The 27,456-nt window shown below is 47.2% G+C and overlaps 1 protein-coding gene across 2 annotated transcripts in view; it reads right to left on the bottom strand.

Annotated features, from left to right (window-relative positions):
- Positions 1–27,456, bottom strand: part of CD276 (CD276 molecule) — a 243,594-nt gene that overhangs the window by 11,274 nt on the left and 204,864 nt on the right. For both annotated transcript variants that reach the window (XM_086959262.1, XM_086959263.1), the window contains 2 exons: positions 26,848–26,886; positions 7,196–7,231 (listed from right to left, as the gene is read on the bottom strand). In XM_086959262.1, the coding sequence (XP_086815388.1) occupies positions 7,196–7,231; positions 26,848–26,886 (75 nt within the window). The remainder of the gene's footprint in view (positions 1–7,195; positions 7,232–26,847; positions 26,887–27,456) is intronic.

Raw genomic sequence — 27,456 nt, 5'->3', positions numbered from 1 at the left:
TGTTAAGGGACCAGAGATCTAGAGTAGCTCAGAGGGAGCCGTCCTTCTTGGGGATCAGGAAGTAAAGCAAGTAGGCTCCTGTGCCTTGGGACGGGTTCTATGACCCCTTCGAGGATGAGCACTATAACTACCTCCCTGAACAGACATTGTTAATCTCGGGAGTTTGTGTTTGCAGAGTGGTATGGTGGGGGGCACGGAAGTCAGCTTCAGACTCTAACCATGTTAGATAATATCTAACACCCACTGGTTGGAGGTGACGTTGCACCACGTGGGGCAGAATTTCTGCAGACACCCCATGACAGCTGCTGTGTGATCAAAGGGGAAAACAGGCAAGTCAGGTCTTAGTGGTTGTGGCACTCTTGGGGAGCCACTTTTCCCTCTACTTTTAGTATTATTGCCTCAGTAAAACCCTCTAAAGTAGCCTCTAGGGAAGGGCTGATCTGCCTGTGGGCAGAGATTAGCTGTGGAGGCTTTGGGGAAGGTGTTCTTCAAGCCTCCACCATACAGTGTGCAGCGATAGGACCCGCAAGGCGCCCATATCCTTCGATGTACCTTTCTTTATCTTTTCCAGCATTTGGTCAACCTGAGGCCTTAATTGGTGTTGTATATTGAATGGCATGTTGAGCAGGTGTTGCTGGACATCTGGTTTAAAGCCGGAGATACATAACCAAGTGTGTCTACGGATGAGTACATGTGAGTGATACCTTTGGAGGCGTTTTCTGCAGCGTCAAGGGCACACCGAATGGTTGTGTTAGAGATAAATTTGCCTTTGGATACCATCTCATGCCCTCTTTTTTGTGCTCATATGGGAGATCTTGAAGGAGGTCCTCCATTTCGTCCTAGTGAGCACGGTCATAGTCGGAGAGCAAACCAATTGAATTGCCAATGCGCAAATGATTAGGTGCCTGTGCCTCAACTCTAGCCTGTAGCATCAATTTGTTTACTGTCCTTATCTGGTGGAGGGGTGTCACCAGTGCCCTGAGAGTACCACCAGAGAGTCAGGGGGAAATTGTCCCCGAATGTAGACAGGGTCTGTAGGGGATGTTTTGTAACACTGAGAGAGTGATAACCCTGACTTTGACAGGGCCCTGAAAGAATTTAGCCGATGCCCTTGAGCATCCACAAATATTGGTAGAGCGGTGGGTGGTGAAGAGGGTCTCGAAAAGGAAATCCTGTTATGTAGTGTTAACATGCATATTGACTGGTACAAGGATACCTTGGCTACCAGCTCATGGTAAGAAGTGGAGTTATCAGGAGGGGATGGGTGCGCTGGGTACAAATCAGGATCAGTGTACCCTGTCGGGTTCATGTCACATGATTTTCAGGCATCATCATGAGGGGGTGTATCTTGAGTATCCCCCCCCGTGTTTTCTGACTCCAGTGACCCCTGAGATGGGGTCAGATGGTGAGTCAGGCAGAGATGGAGATCGTCATGGCCTTTGTGGAGAAAGGAGGGTGTCTGTCATAGGGCTCATGGCCTTGACCAACATCTTCCTGTGTTTTGCAGGAATAGGGATGTTGAGGGCTTCCTCAAAACTCAGCTGGTGTTTCGGGACTTGTGGAACAGTCTCCTGTGGGCGAGTGAGGATCCTGCCTGTGGGGAGGATGTATGACAAGATGCCGCTGCTGCGAATCGATCTCATCCTGGAGTTTCTGCAGGATCGGTTCAACTGTTGTTGACGGCGTGAGCTACAGAGCCGCCGCTGGAGTCTCGAGGGTTGCCGCTGGTGAGATCCCATGTGGGGCCGAGGACGACTGAAGAGTCACTCGAGACGAGGGACGTAGACCCAAGATGGTAGTAGAAGGAATGCAAGAGTAAACAATTCAAAAAGAGGGAGTGGAAACTGGGAAGGCTGAGAAGAGCACTGCAGGAATGTTGATTCATAGCATGGGAACACAAGGCCGAACCCCGATCTCACAAAGGGGTTGATGCCTATGCGCATTACCAACAAGAGGCTTCGCCGCAATGCCTCGTGACTCAAAAGTCTTCTTAGAAGAAAAATAACTTGCACAAATCCAGGCTCTACATTAGATGGCAAGAGTATGCACAGCATGTGTATTTACTGCCACACATACCTCAAACAGAGCATTACCAAAGGTAAGTAACATGTTCTTCTGATGGATACGTCTAACTGCAGATTCTTCATCTTAACACAGATACCGAAGAAGTACCACTCAAACTGGAGTATCTGTTCAGTGGGCTCACACCAAAAAGTCCGGCAGGACTGAGTGGGTGGAATGCTCTTCCGCCGAGCCTGGATGTCAAGACAGTTGTACTTTCAGAACGTATGTATTGACGCCCACGTCACAGCCTGTCAGATATCAAGGACATGCACGTCATGTGCCAATGCAGTGGCAGCAGCCTTTGCACTGATGGAATAGGCTCTCAAACTTTATGGCAGAAGCTCTTTGGTCATTGCATAGTAGAGCCTAATGCTTAGGACTATCCATCTTGAGAGTGACCTCATCTGCACAACCTTTCAATTATTTAGTCTACGACAACATTGGAAAAAGATGATTGTCCGCACAGTGGTCTTTAGGTATGATCAATATATAAGCTTAAAGTCCTGTTGGGGTGCAACTAAGGAAGCCTCTCCTCTTTCGAGGGGTGAGGGCAGGCAAAGAATGCTGGCAGGACGATGGATTGCTCAATGTGCAAAGGACTTTAGGAAGAAAGGCCACCCAAATCCTCAGCACCAGTATGTGTGAGAAAAAGATGGCGTAGGGCGGTTGTGCCAACTATGTCTTAAGGTCGCAATAAGGACAGTCTTTGTAGTCAACAGATACTGCGAGAAGTTATGCATCTGTTCAACGGTTGTACCATATGATCAAGACCAAATTATGGTTGCACTATGGCATCACTAAGGGTCTGGGAGGAAATGTGTGTTAAACCTTTTGAAAAACCTCATCACAACAGGTGATGTAAACACAGACTGTGGGTCCACCAAACACAGAATGGCCAAAAGGTCTGACAAATAATGTTTAATAATGCCCACTGCAAGGCCTTGCTGGGCCAAAGACAAAAAATTAACAAAGGAAGCTTGGCTAGGAGATTGGTCTATTTTAGCAGAAACCACACTAGGTCACAAATCCGTTCCACGGCGTGGCACAAACTGACTTTGTGGAAGGGCACCTGGCGGTAAGGATGACCTACACCACTTCAGGGGCAGAGCAAAAGCAGTCAACTGCCACCACTCAGTCTCCATGCATAGAGGTGTAGATTGTGAAGGTTCGGGTGGAGGACCCTACCCTGCTGCTGTACCGGAAGATCTTCTGAAAGTGGTAGTGTTATTGAAAGTCAGATGCTCACGACCAGAAGCTCGGGGCCCCACACACCCATGACCCCATTTGGAACCACTAGGTTGACTTGGGCCAGTCATTCCTGATCTTTTTCAGAACTTGGGGAATGTGGGGCAGATTTACGCAGGCGTACAGGAGTCCCATGTTTCATTCTAGCCAGAATGCATCACCTAGCAAGTGTTCTGGGGAAACTCCAATGCGCAAAACCTTTGATACTGCATGTTCTAGGTGGTTGTGAACAAATATAGCCACGGTTCTCCCCACTGCAGAAGATGCCCTTCTCCACCTCGGAATGTAGGTACTATTTTTGATCTTCTAGATGCCACCTGCTTAACTTTTTCGCTCTGGCATTCAATGATCCCACCAGGAACGTTTTCTGATGGTCCGACCAATTCAAGAGGCGCAGAGCCATCTGGCACAGGACCCTGCTTTCTGCAATACCATATGGTGGTGGTGTCCATGAGAACCTGCACCAGGCTTCCCTAAATGGATAACTGAATGGAATTTGGAGCTAAAAGAACCGCCAACAACAGATTGATATGGAGCGGAATTCTGGCAGAGACCAGAGTTCTCTGATCGCTATCTCTGCGACCACACAGTAGCGCATCCATCACTACCATCTTCTCCGGGTGAGGAAGGAAGAGAGGCCTGCTGCTGGACCACTTCCGTTCGAGCAGCCACCACTACAGATCATGAGCGGTTTCCTCTGAAATCTAGATGCCATCCAATAGATTTCTTAGATGTTATGCCCACTGGAACTACAGATTCCACTTTACAGCCAGCATGTGCCACCTCCCATAGCTGACAATGAGGCTGAAAGAGGCTAAGCAGGGAAGAAGCCTCAGAGCAGCTGTCACCAAGATCAAGGACAGATGCTGAAAGACCAGGATCAGAGCCAAAATGCCAGGGACTCATAGCAACGGAGAGAAGGCCCTGAGCTACACTGTATCCACCATTCTAATGAATGCAAATCTCTGCAAAAGGGTCAGATGTGACTTCAGCGAATTGATCATGAACCCTAAGAATATCAGAAGGTGTGAGTTATCCGGAGATGTTCTACGACTGTGCAAGCCTGCCTTTAACAGCCAGTCATCCAGGTAGAGTATCCCAGCCTCTGAGGGTTGGCAGCAACCACAGCCATCACTTTCATGAACAGCTGAGGGGCGCTGGTGAGGTCAAAGGTGGGCACAGCAAACTAAAAGTGCTCTTGGTCTACCTTCAACTGCAGGTAACATCTGTGAGACTGCAGGAATGGAATGTGAACAAATACAGCTTGCAGATCCAAGGACATCAGACAGTCTCCAGAGTCCAGAAAAGAGGGAAGCATCATGATCATTTTAAATTTGCCCTTTCATTCTGCGGGAAGGTATTCAGAGGTCAATGGTCAAAAATAGGTCAGAGACACCCCCATCCTCATCTTTTTTTGGCATAAAGTCAGTAACAACCCTCTCCTCTTTCAAGAGTCTGGAACCCTCTCAATAGCATCTTTGGAGAGTAATGCTTACACGTCTTGTGACAGAGTGACAGGCGATCCTCTGAATGTCGCTTTGCTGTGGGGGAAAGATTTGGAGTGGCAAAAAGAAAGGGTAGGGCATAGCGATGCTGGCCGATTTGTAGGACCCACCTGTCAGACATGGTGGATCGCAATCCCGGACGAATGTGCTGAATCATGACCCGCACTGGATGGTTGTGTACTGGCAAACTAAAGCAGCTTGGTGGCTGTTGCTGCAGGGGAAGGGGACTGTGAGGACTGGTGGCGCTACTGACCAGGGCATTGCCTGCCATACCCATGTCCACTGCCTCAAAAGGACTGTGGTAACTGCTGCAGTGTTTGGGAAGACTGTTGTTGCCTATATGCCAGCCCCCAGGAGTAGCCTCTGAATTTTCTGATATGGTACAGGAACTGCATGGCAGGGGGTCAACAGAGCCAGAGGGCATGCCATGGCTGTCCTATCTTCAAAGCGCTCCAAAGCACAATCTGCTTTTTCATGGGAAAAGGTGAGATATATCAAAGGGCATCCCCAGAAAATCCTGTGCATTACATTCACATGTGTCACCAAAGCATAACATTGCCCTTCCCAGAAAATGAGTATCTTTGCCAGCACAAATCACATATTTGGCCGCATCTTGTCCATCACAAATTGTCTGAGCCATAGAAGCCGTAGAGTCTCCCAGTACCACCAGCTAGATTTAGCTGCCTATGTCCCAGAGGAAATGTGTGTAGCGACCTAATAAACAAACAGCATTTACCAATCTCAGTGTTAGGCTAGCAGAAGAGAACATACATTTTCCAAATGCCTTAGTCTTCTCCAACTCCATATCAGGAGGAGTTGTGGGGAATGAATTGAGGTTTATGTTGCTGGTTAAAGCCTGGATCACCAGGTTCCCCGGGGTAGGATGTTTAGTGAGGAAATCCGGATCACCAGGAGCTGGCCTGTGATGCCTGGCCACCAGCCTATTCACTGGTAGGCAGGAAAAGAGCTTTGACCAAGGGCTCATCAAGGTATCAGTGGGAGCCTCATTATAGGGGAGCAGAGGCTCAGATTTGATAGGCCAATGCTGCAAAACGTCCGTAAGAAAGTTTGTTTTGGTCTTGACTGACGGCAGCTGCAAATCCAGGACCTCAGCTCCCTGTCGGGCCACTATTTCAAATTATGCATTTTCTTCCATTTGGGGTCCAGGTGGCGAGTCAAATCTTGTTTCAGGGGAGGTGTCAAGCTCATTAGCCTCTTGAATGTCCATGTAGAAGTTGTCATCTGCATAGTGAGGATGGAGTAAGTCATCCCCCTCCCCACCATCATGGTCTCCTTCTAAGGGTGCACCTAATTCAGAGTATGAGGGAAAAGATGTATTGAGCCTCTGCTGGCGCAACCTCCCCATAGAGGAACCAGTTCGCAGTCGGACTGTATAACGATCAGTTTCACTTTCGTAATCTTGTAGTGCAACATCGGGTCGAAGTTGGTTCAATGTCAGGCATTTTATCCTCTTTTGGGGCGTAGGCATCAGTACTGGCCTCAACAAGATAAGGCTCAGCACAAGTCTTAGTGCCAGAGTCGATATCTCCCTCGTGTCTTCTCGTTGGACAAAAAGTGGTGGGATGAGATTGTGTCGCACTACGCTTTTTTGTATTTGAACTTTGATTTGAACTTATCTGAGGACTTCAACCACAAAGTAGACCTCTTGCTGGAACAGCCATTGGAGCAAGATAGAATCCACACTTGCAAAATGTCACCTATAATACCCAACTTTTCTTAAAAGTTTTCAGGTCATCAGTGGTGTGCTACATTATGATCAAGTTTTAAATATTTCTCTGAGGTTGTGCTTTAACAAATCATTTCCTCTAATAAAGCACATGTATATTGCACTGTTATTAGTTCACCTATACTGTTTGATAAGATGTATATACTCAGTGAGATCACAATGCAGATCTGTTTTTTCTGCACGGTTTACTCACCTTTTTTGTTTAGGGCCAATATGTCCTTCAAGAAACCATTACTGGCTTTCTCTTGCTTAGATTACACATTACATTTTTAGGGTATTTAAGGCTGCCCTGTGCTTACTGTAATTGGGAGAATGAACTTTAGGGTAGGATCTGCTCTTTTGTACATCATTTACTGTTAGACAACTCCTAAAGCTGGCACTGGGTCACTATCACCATATTTCAATGGCCATAATGGTGTTTAAGACTCTTACTAAAGAACCACAATATGTTGCCTACACCCGACCCTTGCCTCAAAATAAAACGCGTAAAAAATAGAGTGCGAGCTAGTTTTAGTTAATCTAACATTCTTGGATCAATTAACCTCTCTTATCCATATGAGATCTAGCATCCAGGTTAGTTGGATCAGATGAAACAATTATTGCCTGCTGGACAAAACGGCAAAATCAACAGTACCTGGTTTTGAATTCGAGTCTTTCAGGGGTTGCATGGCTAGGGGAAGAAAAAGAAAAAATTAGATAATTAGAGATGGGGCAAATGGGTAGTCGGTATCACTAACCCTTACAGCATCTTTCTAGGCTTGCCTCCCCTCTTGCGATCCACATACATGACCCTCAAAGCTAAAACCATCCTACAGAGCAACTTTCACAATGCTAGCCTCCCCTCCCCCCGCTTCTAGACCCTTTTCAACAAGCATCTGCACTCTTTCAAGCCATTATTTCATTGAGCTTCTTCAAAATACTCATCGATCCCATCACAGTCCTAGCCGCTCCCATTATCCTCGACACACCTTACAGTCCTAGTAGAGCCTCCCATTCCGAGTCCTTTACAGTTCAGACAGTTGACTTGCAACCCGAATTGCTCCACACAGTTTTAGCTGCTCCTCATAGATCTCACCTAACAGCCCTAACCAACAAGAACATGCTGAGCCATCTTCGACACCCACATTTTTCCTTCCAGCCCGAGCTATCCACTCCAGCCATCACTACCCATCAAGTTCTAAGTCACAATTCTACTCCCAGTCCTGGCTTGTAGCCACATTAATCACAATTACACTCCCAAACAGTCAAAATATCACCCCACAAAACATACTCACTACTTTTAGTCCTGCTCTCACACAGACTCCATCTCAGGCCCAAAAGCCCCATCAGGCACACATCATGAGGTACCATCCCAAAATCCCCAACCTCTCAACCCCTACTCCACATAGATCAAGAACGCTTTACCAGTCTCAGCGCCCTTGCCTTCAAGGCCTCCCTTTCTCGCCGCTCCTTTTGCTTGCAGTAAGCGTCATCCTTTGCACACTCCAAAGCTTCCGTGCAGCCTATATTTCTTAACTCATAGAATAGGAGCCACTGACACACCTTATTTCAGGCCCAAGATCCTATAACACAACTCAGCCCAATGTCCATTTTCAGGATTCCTCTTCACGTAAAACTCTCCTCGCTGACAATCCCAGCGCATACTTCTCATGGGACATGCTCAATCACTTCACTGACATCAAAATGTAAAAATGTAAATGTATTGCGATTTATATAGCGCACGTATCACCCGAAGGCATCAAGGCGCTTGACGCATCACAATTCTGTACCCCACCACTGATAGCTCATACTGCCTTAAAAATGTCCAAGCCTTCGGTGTGCTTCTATTCTACTAAACAGCTTTCCCTACCTCAGAGTCCCAGCTTCAAGCCGATATAGCCCCCATGCTTGAGGGGATCACACTCTCGGGTGGATTAGCTCGGAGCCCTACTATCTGACAGGTCCATCTCACTCCAAATTCTCAGCTTCAATCTATGACATCCCAGTCGCATATCTTACAATTCTAGGCCCTAGCACCCTTTGCTGTCAGACCATCTTAGCAGCAGACACGTCACGATTCTTCCGGTGAAGCTCCATCCCCACTAACAGATCTTCCACCTCTGACCTGACAAGCTCAAGACAAGTATTCAAAGAGTCAATTGGTCCTAAAATATACAACATGGCCAGGTATTGAAATGTAATTTTTTTGTGGGGAAAAAATGCTTGTCTTCTTTGCTTTCCCGCAGAACTGTCCCTAATTACAGTTTTTGGCGTGAACCTACCTCAAGGACTCCTTTCACTCACAACCAGCCTGACTTTATCTTTTTTTAACAATAAGCACATCACCAGTGCCACACTAGCATTGGGTCCAGCTAAGCGAGGTGCCTATAAGTAATATCAAAGATGGTGCAGCCTCCTTGACAAGCTGATGTAATGTTTATAAGAGCTTTAGCACTGAAATAGGTTTTGTGCAGTTAGTGAAATTCTGCTAGCTGAAAATAGTGAAAGTCAACTAAAGGTTATGGGCATTCTTGTGACCACTTTTGTCATGCTTGCTCAGTACTCTCACCCGTCGCTTTTTGTAAATAAAATAAATAATTTATTTGATTCATTATTTAAAATTGTTACAAAAGGAAGGAGAATGAATTCCATAGAAAACTCAAATAAAATTACATTCATATGCACTCTGTCCATATTGACAAGCCCAGGCCGTGTATCGGTGATGGTAATTACATGTTGTCAGTGTTTAACCCTTGATACACACAACATGACAAACCTACATTAAAAATATTGATCTTGAATACGCTACTGGTTTTTCTTTTTCATTATATGCGACATGACGTCTTCTTGTGAATGTGCCTTAATTGTGGATAATCAAGATGGCCGCTTCCTGCACGGTTTAGCTTTGGGGTTGCGAGTGTAAGGTCTCCTTACAACACTGGGGCCTCTTCAAGTGAAGTGCATCGTGCTTTATTAAGTAAAGTGCGTCGTGCTTTAATAAGCACAGTGCGTCGTGCTGCAGGAGCCAGGCAACTTTGATGCTAAGTACTTCTTCCCTGGATATACTCCGGCCTTACGGTTTGCTAAGGGAAAACGCTGCAGCGTGCATTTACGAAGAGCACGTGATTGAGTGATATTCCATGATTTTATAAAGCTACACCTGATAAAAGTCTTTAGGTGACCGCAATGCATTTCCCAAATCTTGCCAACTCTGCTGGGGTTACAGGGGAGAAGAGTAGCGCTTTTGCTTCCCTGCATGCACGCACCCCATTGGGTGGAAATACTGATGTTATTAAAGCACGTCGTAGATTTAAAAGAGCAGAGCAAATGCATCATAGATTATCCAAGGTTTTCTTCTTCGTGTGACAGTGTGCACAGGCTGACATTGGCTGAGACTTCCACCTTCCATTGAGAGTACCATGAGTCTTGCGTAGAGGATCTGCTTGAGGACTGTCCTCACTAGGGTGCCATTGAGATATGGCTAGATGGGAGTTCTCCCATAGGATTTAGTTATGTATTTTTATTTTTCGGGACAGTCTTTAGTGTCGCACACTGGACTGGAGTGTGCTTCCTATTTTCCGAGGCCAGTTCCATTTTGTACGTGCTTCAGTTAGGTAGTCTGTCCAAGGGTTCTTTCCAGCTGTGAACAGGCCCTTCAGTACCTCTTATTATGTTTGGGGCAAAGTGAGTTTTCTGTGATGGTACTTAATGAAGGCGGCTATGTTTTCCAGGTTTTCTTTTTTCAGGGCAAACGCCAGATGCACTAATGAGTTTCGGGTGTATGAAAGTAGTTGAAATATTCGCTTGTAGGCGCAGCATTGTACCTTCTCCAAGCTTGCTACTAAAGTTCCAGGGAAGGCTGTTGACCATAACTAGCAGTTAAAAGGAGTATATTACCCTCTGTATTGCCTTGGCGGAGGGACTATACCGGTTAGTGTGCAGTTTGCATAAAGCATATGTTATTGCCTCCCCTTTCTCCTCCATGTGGGTTATGTACAATTTTGGCTTTCCGTTAGCTGCTACCAAACACCCAGGAAGTTATAATTAAGTGCGCTTTGTATGTTCAAATTTCCTAGTCTCCATTGATGCTTGTTCGTTTTGCTACATCCCCCGATTATGACCACCTTTGTTTTGGAACACTTCACATCAAGCTTATTTTTGGTACTGTATAAATGTAATGCATCCAAAGCTTTCTGCATCCCCTCCTTAGTGTGACTCATTAGGATCATATCTTTCGTGTACTACATTAAAATAGGCCAGACTGACAGATTTTAGGAATTATCAAGGTCGCTGCTTTTGAAAACTGGCCAAGATCGGCTGTAAACAAGTTAAAAAGCATAGGTGCCCTGACACAGCCTTGTTTTAAGCCATGGGCCGTGATAACTTTTGTAGTGGCCATGTTGTGCGTGAGCTTGAGTCTCACCCAGGTTTGGGAGTAAAGCGTGATGACTCCATAAAGCAGTCTTTGTGCTATCTCCCATTTATATAATTTATTACAAAGTATATGTCGGTCCACACCATCGAATGTAGCGGTGTAGTCGACAAAGCATGCGAAAAGTAGAAGATTTTTGGGTTGATATGCCTGCTCCGCCAGGTGTGATAATGCCACAACATTGTCGCTAGTGGAGGCCCTTTCCCTGAACCCAGATTAATAGAATGCAAAAACAACAATTGATGGACGGAATGTTGCACAATGGCAGAACATTCACCCCCAGTCACAGATCTGGGTTTAATCCATCGTTATTTTGCTCACCAGACCACCCCAGTTCAGACATCGCCATATGCAAATCAGACTTGACCCTGTGCCTCATGGGAACAGTCCAGCCCGAATAGCCAAGCCATGTCTTTCCTGGACCGGAACCAAGCATCCTAGGACCGGTTTCAGGCTATCAGCCGTCCTCAGCCAGGATATCTTGATTCCAGTGGCCTGGAGGGCACGGGACTCACGTCTGAGCATACCCGTCCCACTCGGGGTGACAATTGCAAAAACAACAATTGGAATCCCCTGTGATAATTATATCACTTGTAGGGTAAGTGTCAGTTGGCTCTTCTACGGTACGCAGTAGTTCGCCCATCTTCTCTGTCCTTGGCAAATCTTTACACTTGAAATACACATCTTTTAGTGGCATTGATAGATGATGACCATTCAATATTAAGCCACCCACGAACGCTGCCTGGGCCAGCTATGTAGTATGATCTTTTCAATTGAGGTAGATAACGCAAAGCTTGCATAAATAGATAACCCTCTGGAGGGTCTGCCAAAGAGGTTGGTCTTCATGGCTGGCTAGTGGAGTTCTGCAAACCCACGTGTAAGGAGCGGGGTTGTAGTCTAGGTTTCCTGCTGGCATAGCAAGCCTCCTCTCTGAAGGAAAGGTAATGCCTCGCTGCATGCATTTGGACTCCTTCCTGAGTCCAAATGCATGTCACTATATAGCCTTTATGGTGGGTGGTTTAGTGTGTGGTTTTAACCTGTTTGTTCTCTGAGGGCTAGGAATATCTATAATCTCTCGCCGTCAAGCTAGAAGATAACCTGGCCTGATAATACGCATGCCAGCTGGGTTTCTTTGCTTTTGTGTTGACCTGTTTAGGTTTAAGGAACAAAAGATTGTCAAGTTGCTCGGTTTGCAGTTAACTGATGCTGTGGTTGTTCCACTTACTATACACCCCTCCTTGCGGAGATGGCTGTACACTGGTTTGTTTCATTAGTGTGTGCATGTACCTTTCTTGTTTGAGTGTCTGGCCCAAGACATCCCAGTTAGCAGACTGTGCCTGCTCCACCAGTATTTTCTGGGCTTGTTCACAGTGTTTACAAGTGACTACAATGGACTCTTAATAAAATGCAACTTATACTCCTGAATGGATTTCATAATATGTCGCCAGATGTGCACTGTGACGCGTTTCAGGATTTGCAGCATGTTTAACCTATTTCGTATATTAACATTGCCATGTGATGTAAATTCGGGCATTGTGAGAAGTTGGCCTGGTATGTAATGCTCACTAATTCTAGTGATCACTTTGTACCATGCCAAGCAACCCTTATGATGATTGGTTGCAAGTCAACCTTATAGACCAGTTATCCTAGTGGTAACGTGGACAAAGGAGTCTTAGGCTAAACTCTGAAAGGCATGTGAAGCCAGCTGTATTACCATACACAACCCACTTGAATACCAAATGAAAGGACACCACACAGATATATATTGAAAATATATATTGGTTTATTAACTAAAAGTATCCCCTGGACTCTTTATGAGCACAGAAACACAAGCGTTAAACACAAGACAGTTTAAAATACACAAAAGTTGCACAATACGGATGAGCCCTAGGGGCCACCTAAACCATATACTAAGAAAGTAAACCATATACTAAGAAAGTGGTATAAGAGATACCAATCGGAAAGGAAACAGGCCTAGGGCCTTGGGAATCGCTGGAGCTATTCAAGACTAGCAGTGACTAAGTCGGGAAAGGCCCGCGGGACTCGGGTGCAGTGTTTAAAGTGCACGCACTCACCAATGTAAAGTCTATGGTGCGTAAAAAGTACAAAGTTAGTTAGTTCGGAACCTTCCGAGTGACCTAGAAAGCTGAAACTTGAGAAGTCGATGGTGCTTGGAGCTGAAGATGCTGCAGGCGGCTCGATGTGAAGAGTTCCGGTGGATCCAAGGGTGGATCTGAAGATGTGAAGACCTGAAACCAGAGGGGACAATGTTCAAAGTTACTAGCCAGGGTTTACCGTGGAACGAGATTGGAACCAGGTGATGTCGGGTGCAAACAGGAGTTGAGGTGTAGCTTCTCTCTGCAGCCACGTGTACACCGGGGGTCGAGGACATCCAGGAGTCGGTCACGAGCTGTCCCATGCAGGCTTCTCGCTGTTGGCGGTGTCGGCAACTTGATCGGAGCAAACAGGCCTTGGCTAATGCAAGCCAAACAGGAGTCGAAAAAGGCTTAACACTCGGACCAGCAAGGTCAGAGCGGGTGCTCCTTTTCACAGGAGCTAGGGCAAGTCTGTAGCAACCAGACCCGCGGTGTAGTTTGTAGTTGTAGTCGCCAAGATGGCCGCTGACCACGTGGCTAGTGGCCGGGATGGCGCGTCGAGTGGCACAATGCAAAAGGGCCCCACGCAGATGGTGGAGATGCTGGAGGGCTCTTCTTCGGTGCAAGGGCTGCTCGGTGGTGAGGGTTCTCAGTCCCCAAAGCACAACGTCGAGGATGCCTCGGTTGCTGCGCAGTCAGCTTTCCGAGTGTCTTCCAAGAGGTCCGGTCCCACATCACTCGGGGCCTCCACGAGTCCCCTCTTTGCAGGGACTGTGGATCGGGCTGTGAGAGGTCTGGGAGTCTGGGTCTTGTCAGGCTCTGGGCTCGGGCTCCGGTGGGAGGCGGCGGCAAAGCAGACGTCGAGTTGCTGGTTGGTGTCTGTGTTCACAGGGTGGCCACTCCTAGGCCACAAGGGAGATTCTCTTCAGTCTTCTGAGCAGCAGAATGTCAAAGTCCAGTCTTCTTCTCTGTTTAAAGTTGATTTCAGGATGATCTGCTGTGCAATGGCACTGCTCCCACTCGTATTCCCAATCTGAGGGGTGGATCACCTACTAGGTCCCTCCTCTGGGAGGAACCAGGAAGGGGGGAGGTTACACCCAGTTTCCTTTGTCCAGCTCCTCGCCAGGCCTGGGTCTGGAAAGTCCCAGGACCGGTTTGGACTGGCTTATGCACGGGGACACCTTGTGTGCCCCGGGCATGTCTCAATCTATTCAGCCCTGTCCTACCCAATACACAAAACCCTGTCTGGGGTGGTGCTCGCACCTCCCAAGGCAGGAAACCCTTTGTCCAAGCCTCCCTCGCTGGAAGGACTCCCAGCAGCAGGGGGTCAGACTCGTGTCTGTGGTGGCAGCATCCATTTTGTGATGCTGAGGCTCTGGTTAACTTTAACCGGGTTAAGGCTACACACATGTCGTGTCCCTCTAGAAGGGTGGAATGCTATCCCCGTCGACGGAACTGTCGAGGGGATAGTATTCCAATTCGTATGACACCTTACTCGACATGTTTTGATAAAGCCAAACCAAAGATAGCATATAACCGCGAGGATTATAATGCACTTAAGAGTATATGGTATGGCAATATCCCGGAACAGCTTAGGGAGTGGTTCCCGACAGCTGCAGACAGGCTCAGCTCATGCTAGAGCACCATCTCACATATTTCCAAGCACTCTGCCTCCAGGATTGATGAGGCCTTCCATAGGAGTGGCTGATAGGAGCATATGTGTCCAGTTTAAGGTCAGGCATAGGGATACTATACCTAAATAAGAGGTGATTACACCGACTTACCCCAGCTGAGTGATCAGCCAGTTGTGTCAAATATGGAGGCCAGGCCAGGGGTGGCACAATACATGCTGCAGCCCCTGGTAGGCCTTGGATGCACCTATGCCCTGGGTACCTAGGGTACACTGTTACAGGGGCCAATAAGGTGAACCAGTTCCAATTGTGTATGCACCTAAGGTACATGGAGTCCATTTTAAGGAGAGAGCAATTAGCCTGGGGCCCTGAATAGCAGGATCCCAGGCCAACTATGTCAAAAACCAGCTAAACACCAGGCAAAAAGTTTGGGGGTAACCATAGTCAGATATTCACCTTCCTACAGGCATGAATACTGTTATGGCTTTAATATCTCTGGGGTGGGTTTTAATGTCGCTGGGGCGGGCTTGGGCCTTTGTTCGTTTGGGCTATGGCTATTTCAGTTCGGTATATCAACGTGGGCTCCCAAGAAACTGTCGGCCCTTCGAGGGTTATTATGTGTTTGCTGTGTCCTATCCGCTTTGATTTCTGTTTTTCTTGATTTTCGGCATTGCCTGTTTAAGCTCGGGGAGGGGTCAGTTACCATTCCAGGTGCCTCCTGAATTAAGGAGGGTTCCTCGCAGTGGATAGCCTCCTTTTGCTCAGTGGCACTCAGCATGGGGAGAGGAGGGGGGGACGGGATTAATTATAAATAAAAATTTACCTTCGGGGGTCCGGTATTGCGTTGTCCGTCCTCACGGGAAACACTTTTTAATTTTAAAATGTTAATATCAATGGGCTGAAGAAGGTTAGCTAATGGATGGAACACATTCTGTATATGAATTCCACATACATGCAGTATTATTTCTGCAGATCATTTTTTTGTTTAAAATATAAAACTGTATATGAGAAAAAACGGGTGGATGTATTCAACTTCCCCCTCAAATTTTGTTATGGCAAAGAAGCCCAAGTACTTTTTCTGCTTAAATTGTGCAGGGATGTTTTTTCTTTTTTTACATTTAAAGTTCGAGCCACATGCCCACACAAATCAAGCTGAGTTTCGCAAGGGGCGATCATGTGGCCTAGTGACTGTAGCTGCGGACTACGAAACACAGGGAACCAGATATGAATCCTAGGGTCAGCACCTTGTGAATTCAACAAATCTCCCTTTGTCTGAAAAAAAGTATAACGTAGTCTGAAGTGTTGAGTTGTGCTTGTCTGTCCTCAATCCGAGTTCGCACTAGGTAAGAGTGACAAAAAAAATACGGTTTCTGCCTGTCAACCCTACTCTGATCTCATTTGATATGAACTACGGAAAAGGCATTAAGATTTGATGTCAGAAAGAGATACCAATCTAATCGCTTTGACTGAATTGCACAGTGTGAAATGGAAGAACCTGGGTCGCATTTGGCTTCCCTGCTTGCCCAAAGCATGTGTTCATAGACAAAAGCTTTATTTCATCGAACTATCTTTTTGTCAAATTTGTGCTTTAAATGCACTATTTGCTTTCTTTCTTTTTTTCTTCAACATGTTCTCAGGGTGGGAACCAACCTTCTTTAAAAACCTTATTTAAGATCGTGTATTACACAGCTGGCTTTCAGCCATGTCAGTCGTGGATGTGGGTGCATCCACTGGAGGAATAGGGGGGAAATGGGTGTGCATCCTACGAAAAATCTTCGGCACCTGCACTTATTTTACAAATTAAGCCTTGTATTTAGCATTCCAAGGACATTTAACTTGCGGCCTCTATTTATATTTTAGAAATCCAGAACAGCCTGCAGGCCTCTTTGACCTAAGAATTGTGGAATCCCTTGTCCGTTTTCTCTCTTATCCTATTCCCCTTCTACGCTAGACATCATGGGCCAGATGCATCAAGCTAAAAACTGGTCGCAAAGGGGCAGATTCTCAGAATCTGCCCCTTTGCGACCGGTATTTTTGCATTTGGGATGCATCATCCCAAATGCAAAAATCGCAAATAGAGAATTCGCTAAATTGCGATTGTTTGCATTTAAGGAATCTCAAATTGAGATTCCTCAAATGCAATTCATGAAAGTTTCAAAAATAGCGAATTCGCTAATAGGGCACGCAAATTACCACGAAGTACAACTTCATGGTAATTTGCAAAAACTTTGAAAAATGCACTTTTGTGCATTTTTCAAAGTTTCATGTTGCGCACACACATGCCCTAAGGGCATGTATGTGCGCAACATATGTGCACAGATCAAATTCAGAGGTGCAATAGGGTGTCCTTTGGACACCCCTGCATCCTTGAACTCGCAATCTCAATTTGCGAATCGCTAATTGCGATTCGCAAATTGAGATGGTCTTCCCATTCATTCCTATAGGCCTCTAGGCCCATAGGAATGAATGGGGAGGTATTCATTAATTGCGACTCGCAATTTGCGACTCGCAATTAAGGAATTCTAAGATATCGCTATTTTTGTAGCGATTGCTTGATGCATTCCATTTTGCTATTCCCTATTAGCGATTCCTTATTTTTCGCTAATAAGGAATCGCAAAATGGATGCTTGATGCATCTGGCCCCATATCCTAGTGTCTGCGGTCACAGGTGGTGATGGTGAATGGTGGACAACCTTTCTACTGGATCTTTCAAATAAGGTTAGTGCACCTGCACCATTTGAGTATCACAGCGAGAACTGACTCAGGTAGGAGCCCTGCCTTGATCTCTGCATCAGTCAGACAACGTAGTGCCCTGTATCAGTCAATTTACCCGTTTACCCCAGGACAGTCTTTGCTTCTATCAGAGAGAACTTTTCGGTCAGACCTAAGTGCATAGGACACGAGACTGTGCAAGGTTGTGTGGAGGTTGTGTTCCTCCTTACAAATGACAGGACACTGTATTAAGTGGAATCGCTATTTATTATAAATATCGCTCTCCACGGTGAGCGCAGAGTTTGCTGATGTCTACATGCAGCTCCGGCACCCGATTTCGCGCTCTTCGCGCGCCACTCAAAATGGCCGCCGTTCACGCTACGTCATCACGTAGCGTGAACACTAGACTGCATCTCTACAGATCTCCCCCTTTTTGTATCACATGGATAAAAGCAGTCTAGGGGGTTAGGGGGTTTACTTTGCTTCACCCATCTCATAGTCTCGGAACCTGGGAGGTCTCATAATCAATCGGCCCCCTCTGGTGCATCTTACCGGGGTGGAAGTCACTTCTCTCCCGCTGACCATTGTGGACCCCATCTCTCTACCTTCTTGGGTACACGGACTCGCTCTGCAGGACGGCTCTCTCTCCTCTCGACTCTGTCTCTTGTCTAGGACTTTCGCTGCCTCCTTGCTCCAACTCTGTTTCTACACATTCCGTATCTCTTTCCTGTGTGGTGTGGTCATCCTCCGCTATGCTCTGATCTCTCGCCCTCTGTTCCCGATCTTCCGGGAACCATTGTATGATCTTGTTACACCGAGCCACGCGATCCTGGGACCATACATTCCCATCACTGAGCAACGCTGCTCGGTCATATACCTCTTTTACTTGTAGGGGCCGGCTGTATTTGCTGTCAACTTTTCATTGTAACACCGCCAGCTTGACCCTTGCCCATCCTCCTTCTTCCAAGGATGTGTCCTTAGCATTCTTCCTTTTGTTGTAATGTTCTGTATATATGTTTTGAGCTTTTTCCAAGTTTTTCTGTACTACCGCAGCAGACCATTTACCTGTAACCGTCTTTTCCTTCCATGCCAAATTGTCTTTAGTGAAGGGATCTCCGCTTCTGAGGATCTGGAAGGGGCTATACCCCGTACTTGTGGGTGTGATGCGGTAGGCCCAAATCATGTGTAAAATCTCTTTTCAATTTTCCTAGGTCCGGCCATTGTTCTGGCACCGTCATCAGCATTTGTACTGCTCCTCCTAGGTCCAGCTTGATGCCCAGGTCTCCTTGATCCATCCACCCTAGGACTGAAGAGCCCTTTTCTGCTACATACAGTTTGCACTCCGCACTTCGTGTGCTGAACTCGAATTTTAACGGTCGATACCCCACCATTGGGATACGGTCACCTGTGTACGAGACAGGTCTTATGTCCGGCGTTTCGAACTTCGGACCCAAATGAGGTTTGAACTTCTCATTCCAGACTGCTCTCTGGACAATTGTGTATGGTGATCCCCGAGTCCCCCACGATGCTTATCAGCACTCCGCCTATTAGAATGTCGAGCAGCGGTTTAATCGACCTCCGGATGTCCACTCCTAGTACCTGATCCTCTATACATAGCACTGTGTCCTCTTCCTCCTGACATCTTCCCTCTGTGTCCTCCTGGTCTTGATCGACGTACTTCACAGTGTTGTGGCCTGATTTCCGCCAACATACCTTCTCGTAATGCCCCATTATGCTGCAAAACATGCACTTAGCACTGAACGCAGGACATCTCTTGTCTTGTGCTTCATGAGCCGAACTGTCACAACGGTAGCATGGATTCCTGACTCCCTTCGTCTGCTTCCCTTGTGGTCCCAGCTTTACCGGCCACTTGTTGGGTCCTCTGTAGGTTGATCCTGTGCTCTTGTTCCATCCTATAAGTTCTTCCTCGTCAACCTTATTCACCATTGGTCTCACCCTGGTTCTCTCTTAGCTGCGTCTGCGCATCTCTTCGCTAGTTCCGCCTTCTTTACTATCGCGATCACTTCCTTCAATGTGACTTCGCCACTTGCCCATAATTTGTCCTGCACCGTTTTATTTGTTGTGTGCATAACAATTTGGTCCTTGATGAACTCATCATGGAGTGCGCCATATTTGCACGTCGTCGCTAACCTTTTTAACGCTGCCACGTACTCATCGATTGACTCTCCACTTTCTTGTTTCCGCTGCTGAAAGTTGTAACGATCTATTGACACACACACCGCCGGTCGGTAATGCTCATTGAGTTCTTCTATGGCATACGCGAATACATCATCATCTGCATCTTGCCGAGGCTTGGGTACTAGGTTCTTAAATCCCTGATCCCTTCCGGGCCTAGGTTGTGCAGTAAAATCCTTCTTTTCCTTTTGCTCGTGAACGCCTCCTCATTTTCATCTTTCAGGACCTCAAGGTAATTGAGAATGTACTCTCTCCAATCGTCCCACTTCATTAGGGGTTCTCCCGGTATGGGCAGGAATGGAAATGGAGCTGTCGCTGAAGACGCCTGCGCGCACATGGTTTCGCGCTTTTCCGACGCTGTATTCGGGCTCATGGGGCTGCCAGGCACGCTGCTCTCCTCTCCCTGTTCTAGTTGTAGTTGGGGACTCTCTGCGTCTCCTTTATCACTGCTCCTTAATTCCGCCAGTGCTCCTGTAGTACTGAAGATTCTGGACCCGCGTTATAAACATCGTCGTATCATGACGATTTTGGTATCAACAGACCGGAAATGATTGAGATACTATGCACAAGCATTTCTGTCATATTCGAGTGACGAAATCCCTCGAAATCGGAGTTTCCGTCTTGAACCCTCGGGTTCCATTTTGTGAGCGGCAGCCATTTTGTGGTTGCCCTCACACAGGCTATGACTGAAGCCGAGATCGAGTCAGAAGGACACGTATACCTTTGCTGACTCCTCTGTGACCTGGGCGAGCTGAGTCCATTGCCTGAAGCCAAACCTGTTTGGCCAGTTCCTTTCCCAGCGGCCGAATGAGATTAGCATCAAGGCGCACATGTCGTAAACCTTTTCATCGCACACAAACTGTGTCTAATCTCACACACACCGGTCTCTGTTTCTTTCTTTATGACTTGCTTTACGAGGAGGAGGTGCCCGTTTTTATTAGGGGTTCGTTGATATCTGATGGAAATACTGGGCTTTGCTGGATAGTTGATTGTGGGTTGAACAAACTGAAATATGGGCTTGTCATCATGACTCTGCTTTTTCTTTGTAGTGGAAATATGTGAATGGTCAACTGTAAAATGAGGAATGTTTGCCTAAAGCATAATATTTTGTATAAAAAGAGAAGGCTGACTTTGTAAGATTGAGCAGTCTCCTGAGAACATACACTGTGTTGTACTTCTAGGATACCTGTTACTGCCTGCAGCCAATAAATACGATCTTTGACTTCACCTAGAAGACTCTGTGTTTCTGTAGTCTGAAACAGGAAAAACTCGAAGTCTTCGGTGTGTACCCTGGCACCGCTGGGTTCTTAAAACCCAGTACTTCAGTTGGCGCCCAACGTAGGGCGATTTCAGCGGTACCGGTCCAAGCCAGAGGTTCGTGAGGAGCTTCATGTGAAAATTCTGGAGGAAGGCCGCCTCTTCATCGACCCCTGTATGTCGACGTGGTCCGAATGTCTTTGCTGCGAGGTTCCCCGCTTCCCGACGGCTACGAAGGACTGCTGCCCTGACTATCGCCCTGTTTTGGACCCCTTGATGATTGGCTGTATTAAGTGGAATCGCTATTTATTATAAATATCTCTCTCCACGGAGAGCGGTCAACATGCAGCACCGGCACACCATTTTTTCGCGCTCTTCGCGCGACACTCAAAATGGCCGCCATTCACGCTACGTCATCACGTAGCGTGAACACTAGACTGCATCTCTATGTTATGTTAAAACAAATTCTATAGCGCGCAGCTGCCCCAGCAAAGGGTGTTCCGGCGCTTAAGCAGCAGAGTATAGGGCAGCTATATGGGAGGTGACGGACAAAAAAGTTTTGTAAAATTATTGTATCTCGAGCGGGAAAAGGTGTGTTTTAACCGCCTCCCTAAAGGAAAAAAGGTTGTTGAGTGCTCGAATGTGGGTCGGCAGCGAGTTCCACAATTTTGCCGCCAGATAGTGAAAAGAGCGGCCTCCCGCTCTACAACGTTTAAAGCGGGGCACCGTGGCCAGGCACTGCCCCACAGACCGTAGGAGGCGGGTTGGTACATAAGGGGTCAGCAGGTTCTCAAGAATTTGCGGAGTGGGCTGTTTTAGAATTTTAAAGGACAGACACAGCATCTTAACCCCTTCCATGCTCATGACGAGCTCAGCTCGTCATGCAGTACACTGCTTGTGTGCTCATGACGAGCTGAGCTCGTCATGAACAATGGGAGTCAAGCACTTTCAGCACTGAAGGAGAATTACTTTAGCATTGATTTGGTTAAATTGTATCCTTTGAGCCATTGGAAGCCAATGAAGCTTCCGAATGGTCTCCTTAGCCGAGCAGAACCTTGGTAGGCCCACCAAGGCCCTAGCAGCTGCATTCTGGATGCGCTGCATCCGGATGACTTCGGCTTTATTTGCCCCCAAAAATAGAGAGCTAGCATAGTCCAGACGGGACAGTATGGTGGCCTGAATTATCATCTGCGTGGTGGGAGCATCAAAAAAATTTAGAATAGGTTTGATGCCACGCAAAATGCCGCAGCAGGTGGCTGCGACTTTTTTAGTGTGGCTAGTGAAACTGAGGGAAGGGTCTATCCAGACCCCCAGATTTTTTACCTCAGTTATAGGTGAGGGTGTCTTACCCAAAGCCAATGGCCACCACTGATCACCCCATAGTTTACTATTCTTGCCCACTATCAGGACCTCCGTTTTATTGGCATTCAGCTGTAAATAGTTCGCGGTCATCCAGCCTGCCACTGCAACCAAACCTTCTTTAAACCTGGAGGCATCCTGGCTTGAGCCCTCAGAGAGAGCAACCGCTAGCTGCGTGTCGTCAGCATATGAGACCATAACCATGCTCCATTGCTTGGCGACCGCATCCAGCGGTTGCACATAGAGATTGAACAGTGTGGGGCTTAAAGCCGAGCCATGAGGAACACCCTGCTCAATAGGATATGTAATGTAATGACACGGTAAAATAGGATACGATTTGTACAAGGAGTCCTGGAAGGAACTCTGGGGAGGGGTGTGACAAGAGTGGAAGAAATCCACACAAGACCAGAGTTCTCAGTTCCCTTCATTCCCAGTGTGATTAAATCACTCAGACGTGGCTTTAAAGTTGAATTCCAATACTCTAGGTCTGGAAAAAATAGGACGACATTTACCAGAATGAAAACTAAAAAAAAACATAATTCAATCTTGCTTAATATGAGGCAGCATGAGTGCTGTGTAAGCTAGGCATGACAGGAGCGCAAACCCCCAACCCTGGAGCTGAAGGAAGAGCAAGGTGCTGTAGGGAAAGCAAACAACGAGGGGGGCGGGGTGGGGGGCAGGCTACTGCGCGACCAGTACATGGCGTGTACAGGAGTTGCGGAAAGGCAAGGTGGAATGGAAGCAAGACGATCAGGCAAGGATCCAAGAATTGAAATGAAGCCATGAGCAGCCGGAAGTAGAGGGCAGCTGCAGTCAGTAGGACAGATGAGAGCAGTGGCGTCACTGGGTTTGGTGTCACCCGGTGCGGGTAACTCATGGTGTCACCCCCTGACCACTTACTGCATGGACCTCATGTGCCATCAGCGGGTTTGCCTTCCAGTCTGCACCCTTTCCACTGTTTACCTAGGGGTACCCTGCGCGAGTTTCAGGACGCTCATCTGCGTGTCCAGCGTTGTCCCCTGTAATTTGCGAGCATTTGTGCCTGTATTTGCTCAATATAAACTCACTTGACTGCAGTTTGATTCACTCTGCGTCTGGGCGTTATACTTAGTTCACTGGTTTCCACCGTATTGAATTATTCTCTGGTTCAGGCCTTTCCTGAAGCCACTTTTAATAACCACTAACTCTGTGTTGATCAACCATTGCCAGCAGTTTTCTGTGTCTCAACCCACTGCCCACTAAGCAAACTAAAATGATCACCTTATTGTAAATGGTTCCATTTACTCTGTAGCGCCAAGAGGCCTGCATAGTTAATGTGTGCCATCTGACATACATTGATAGTGAAATGAATGTCACAGTGCCCAAGTAAGGACCGGAATCATTCTTACAGGTTTGAAGTGGCCATGTGGCCATGTGTTTAGTTCTCCTTACAGTATCCGTTCTCTCTTTATTATACATATTCTTTGCTTTACTTTTTGCTCTCTCGCCTGCCCACCGACCTCTCAATTCTCACTGTAGCCTATCCTTCCATGTACACTCATTCCTTACACCCTCCTTTGCCATTATGTGTTCTCCTTTCCCTCCCTAATCCATATATACAGTCTTGAATGTTTCTGAGTTGCATGTATGAACTTTAGATGCCTTAGACGTAAAAATGCAGCTACTCTGCTGCGCGCTGAGCCAGTGCACCTGATCTAGTATGGGCCCAGATGTCTACATAACATAAAAGCATAAGAACTACAGCCCCAGGCTGTCATGGTATTTCTTAAGAACAACACTAATGTGTAGAGTCCTGCTGAAAAAGGTTCGGCATTCTCTGACAACACACCAAAAGCAACTGTATGTTAGTCAATCTGTGATGTTTTGACATCCCCACCTTCTAGTTTGCTGTACTGTCACTTTTGTAAAGTTTACTCATCTTTTTGTTAAAAATTATGAGAATTAAAGTAAATAAAGCACCATAACACGTGGTAAAGAAGACACGAATATCTGACACAAATAGGTCTCGCTTTTGGGACCTAATAAGTGTTTAGCCATACAGCACATTATCCTGTGTGCAATGCCACCAGGTATTGGATAGCTATACTACATACTGGGTCTTACAGTCTTGTTCTAGGTTTCACTACAGTAATAGTGCATAGATACATTCATTCAGGGCTTTAAGTGGGATGAAAAAACGGGGGGGGGGGTCTCTGAAAGGGGCGTGGCCTATATAATTAAGGTTGTGACTTAAAAACACCTACGCTAAAAACTTGTGCTTAGCATAGTGTGCCTCCTGACTGGTATTTTGCCTTTTCTATCAATGCATTCAGATATATAATATAGCAAGTAACATTATACCTACTAGCTACCAAACCGTCATCTCACAGCACACGAAGGGCAGCCATGATTACACAGCTGAATGTCATTAAGCAGATGAGGAGTTAATGCAGAGCATTCAGGTCACTCACTGCCTGTCAGTTTCACAATGTACCCCGAGACCGACCAAATGTAGGAATAACGGCAAGTTCGCTTTTCTATAATATCGAAGGCTTCATTTTAGGTACGACACCAATTTTGAATGGCAGAAAATACCAGGTTTTGCTCCATCTCCCTGGAAATGTTTCTTCCGTGGCGCTACAGACTGTTTTTGTGGAGTAATACTGCACTAATGTGTGAGTTCAAGAAGCAAATACATTTTTTCCAATTATTTTGCTCGAATTATTGGATCATATTCGAAGTGCAAAACATTTTACGTTAGTTAGTTTAGTAAAAAAAAATTGTGTAACGCCAATATTCAGGGGGAGTACAGCTACTGTAAATCATTAATACGGATTGGATTAGTTATGCAGGTAATCGATGTTGAAACAATGGTTCTACTTCTCCCCCTCCCAGTCGAGCCTCTATGGCGCCCCTCTCTTAATGTCTTTACCTCCCTCTGTTGTCTCAGGTGTCCCCGCCTTCGCCCGTTCTGTCCCAGAGCTGGCACACAATAGTCTGATAGAAGAGACATGAAAGGAGGCGACAGATACACCGCCCACTGCTGCCTGATAACAAGCAGTCATGTACGGCTGCCACGCAGCCTAAGGTTATGGCCCTTTCACTGCAATGACGCAGTTAAACGTATATCCAAACGAAAGGTAGCAATGCCTATGCCCTGAGCAACAAAGCTTTGCGAGACATGGCTGTCACAAGAAGTGAACAAGATGACATAGACACATACCAGGGGCCTAGCTAGAGCTTGAAATGGAAATATAGAAGTGCAGGCACTCTGGAGCAGAGTACCTGCGTGTTTCTGAGAAGTGCCGGTGCTCTCCAAGTAAAAGTATTGCATTTTTCTTGGGAAGTGCAGGAGGTACACTCCCTCTCAAAATAAAAAAGAACCGGACAGTACTGGCTCTACTTACAAGAAATGCACAATCCTTACCTTAGTCTGCACACGAGGTCCCGCTGGCGCTGGCCCCGGGCGGTCTCGGAGGCCCCCCGCCTGTGAGCCATGGTGTGGGGGCACAATCAGGAAAATATGCGGTAAAACCACGAGCCGCGGGAGGTAAACTCTGCGGCGGGGCCAGGGTGGGGGATCGACCGCGCGCGGTACTCCTGGGTTCAGTGGATCATCACGCCAAAGCATTCCCGCCGCTCCTTGCGTGAGTGACGTATGTAAGTTGAACGTCATTGACGTCCGGACGCTGACGTCGTACAGCAGCCTAATAATGCGGCCGGCCGGTTAATGGGTTGGGTGACACCGTGACCGTCACATGGGGTGACACCACCGTGAGCATCTGCTCGCCTCCTGATATGTAGCAACGCAATACGATTGTTTAAAGCAGAGGTTCACGGTGTCTTTAATGAAATCCAGATTCTCTCGTCATGTTAATAGGAGAATCGCAATTGTTTAAAGCAGAGGCTCACGGTGTCACCCCATGTGACGGTGTCACCCCGGTGCGGTCCGCACCCCCCTCCCCCCCCCCCCCCCCCCCGCACCCTCCTAGTGACGCCACTGGATGAGAGGGTGACCCGGAAGCAAGAGAGGGACAGCGGGCGCTGAACAGAAAGCTATTATCTGAAGGGAGCTAATAACTGCGGGAGGGCAGAGAGGTCAGGAGTTGGCACACAGTGCGAGAATCGAGCTCCTAGCCAAGGTAGCTGCGTAACCAAACTTGAGGGGCCTCCCTTTAAAATGCATGGCATTGGCCCCCTTCCGGAATTACTCGGGAGCTCGCAGGCCAGGGGGGCTTTGTACGATACTGAGGCAAGCTCAAACTCAGCCCGCCCCCCATGCCGACTGTGATGCCCCCTCGCTCAGTGCCCCCTCACAGCCCGAGCTCACCCTTCACCCTGGGCGCCCGCTCACATCTATCTGCCGAGCAGCTCTGCTTTAACACAGCCTCGCCACCACATTCTTGAAGAAACTCAGCCCCCTTTCATGAAAATATATCTCACACAAGATTTATGGGAGCGTTTGACAAGTTTGTCCTAAAGCGCGCTGTGTTTTACTCAAGTGCCGCCAGACACCACTCGAACCCTCCTCCTCCTGCCAAACCCGCTTTCATCCTCCTCAACGTAGGCACACGGTCACTGGTAATCCCGTGCTGGGCCACGGCGCAGCACTGCCACCTAGTGGCGGAATGCACTTATCACATACCTGTCTTCAACTCCTCTCCTTCCTCTTCGCCCTCTGTGCCTGAAAAATAAAACACATGCTTGCTGGGGAGACCGGCCTGTAGATTCAGCACCGACACATACGAATCTTTCTGAGATCCGTAACGAGCATACATGTTTCTGCTCTGCAATCTACTGCAGTCACATAGTACAATGGACACAGAACTGCATACAGACGGATGGACAGATGAATACCGTAACAGTTACCAACATTCTCAAATTATGACATTTCACAATGAATCAGTGGCCCTCGCGCGCACCAGGAACTTTGCCCAGTCAGCACCCGAACCTGGCGCTCAGTGGACAAGGCTCCCAACCATGTCTGCTGTTGAGCTATGCCCTTCCCTCCCAATGAGCCCACAGCCTGCCTCCTGTGCGTTACACACTGGATTCGTACAATTGTTACCTAGGACCGTAGCCTCCTTCAATGCACTATGCTCTGCCTATTCCAGCAGCTTTTCACTGTACACCATGCTCTCGCTCGATCCGCGGTCTTTACCTAGTGCGCTATGTTCTATCGGCCAGATTCATCAAGCTTAATTGCGCTCGCAAAGGGCCAGATTCTGAGAATCTGGCCCTTTGCGAGTGCAAT

This window comes from Lissotriton vulgaris, chromosome 2_2, assembly GCF_964263255.1.
Source record: "Lissotriton vulgaris chromosome 2_2, aLisVul1.2, whole genome shotgun sequence".
NCBI classification, from domain to species: domain Eukaryota; kingdom Metazoa; phylum Chordata; class Amphibia; order Caudata; family Salamandridae; genus Lissotriton; species Lissotriton vulgaris.
Note: the sequence above shows the minus strand (reverse complement) of the source record. Positions and strands in the feature narration are given on the sequence as shown.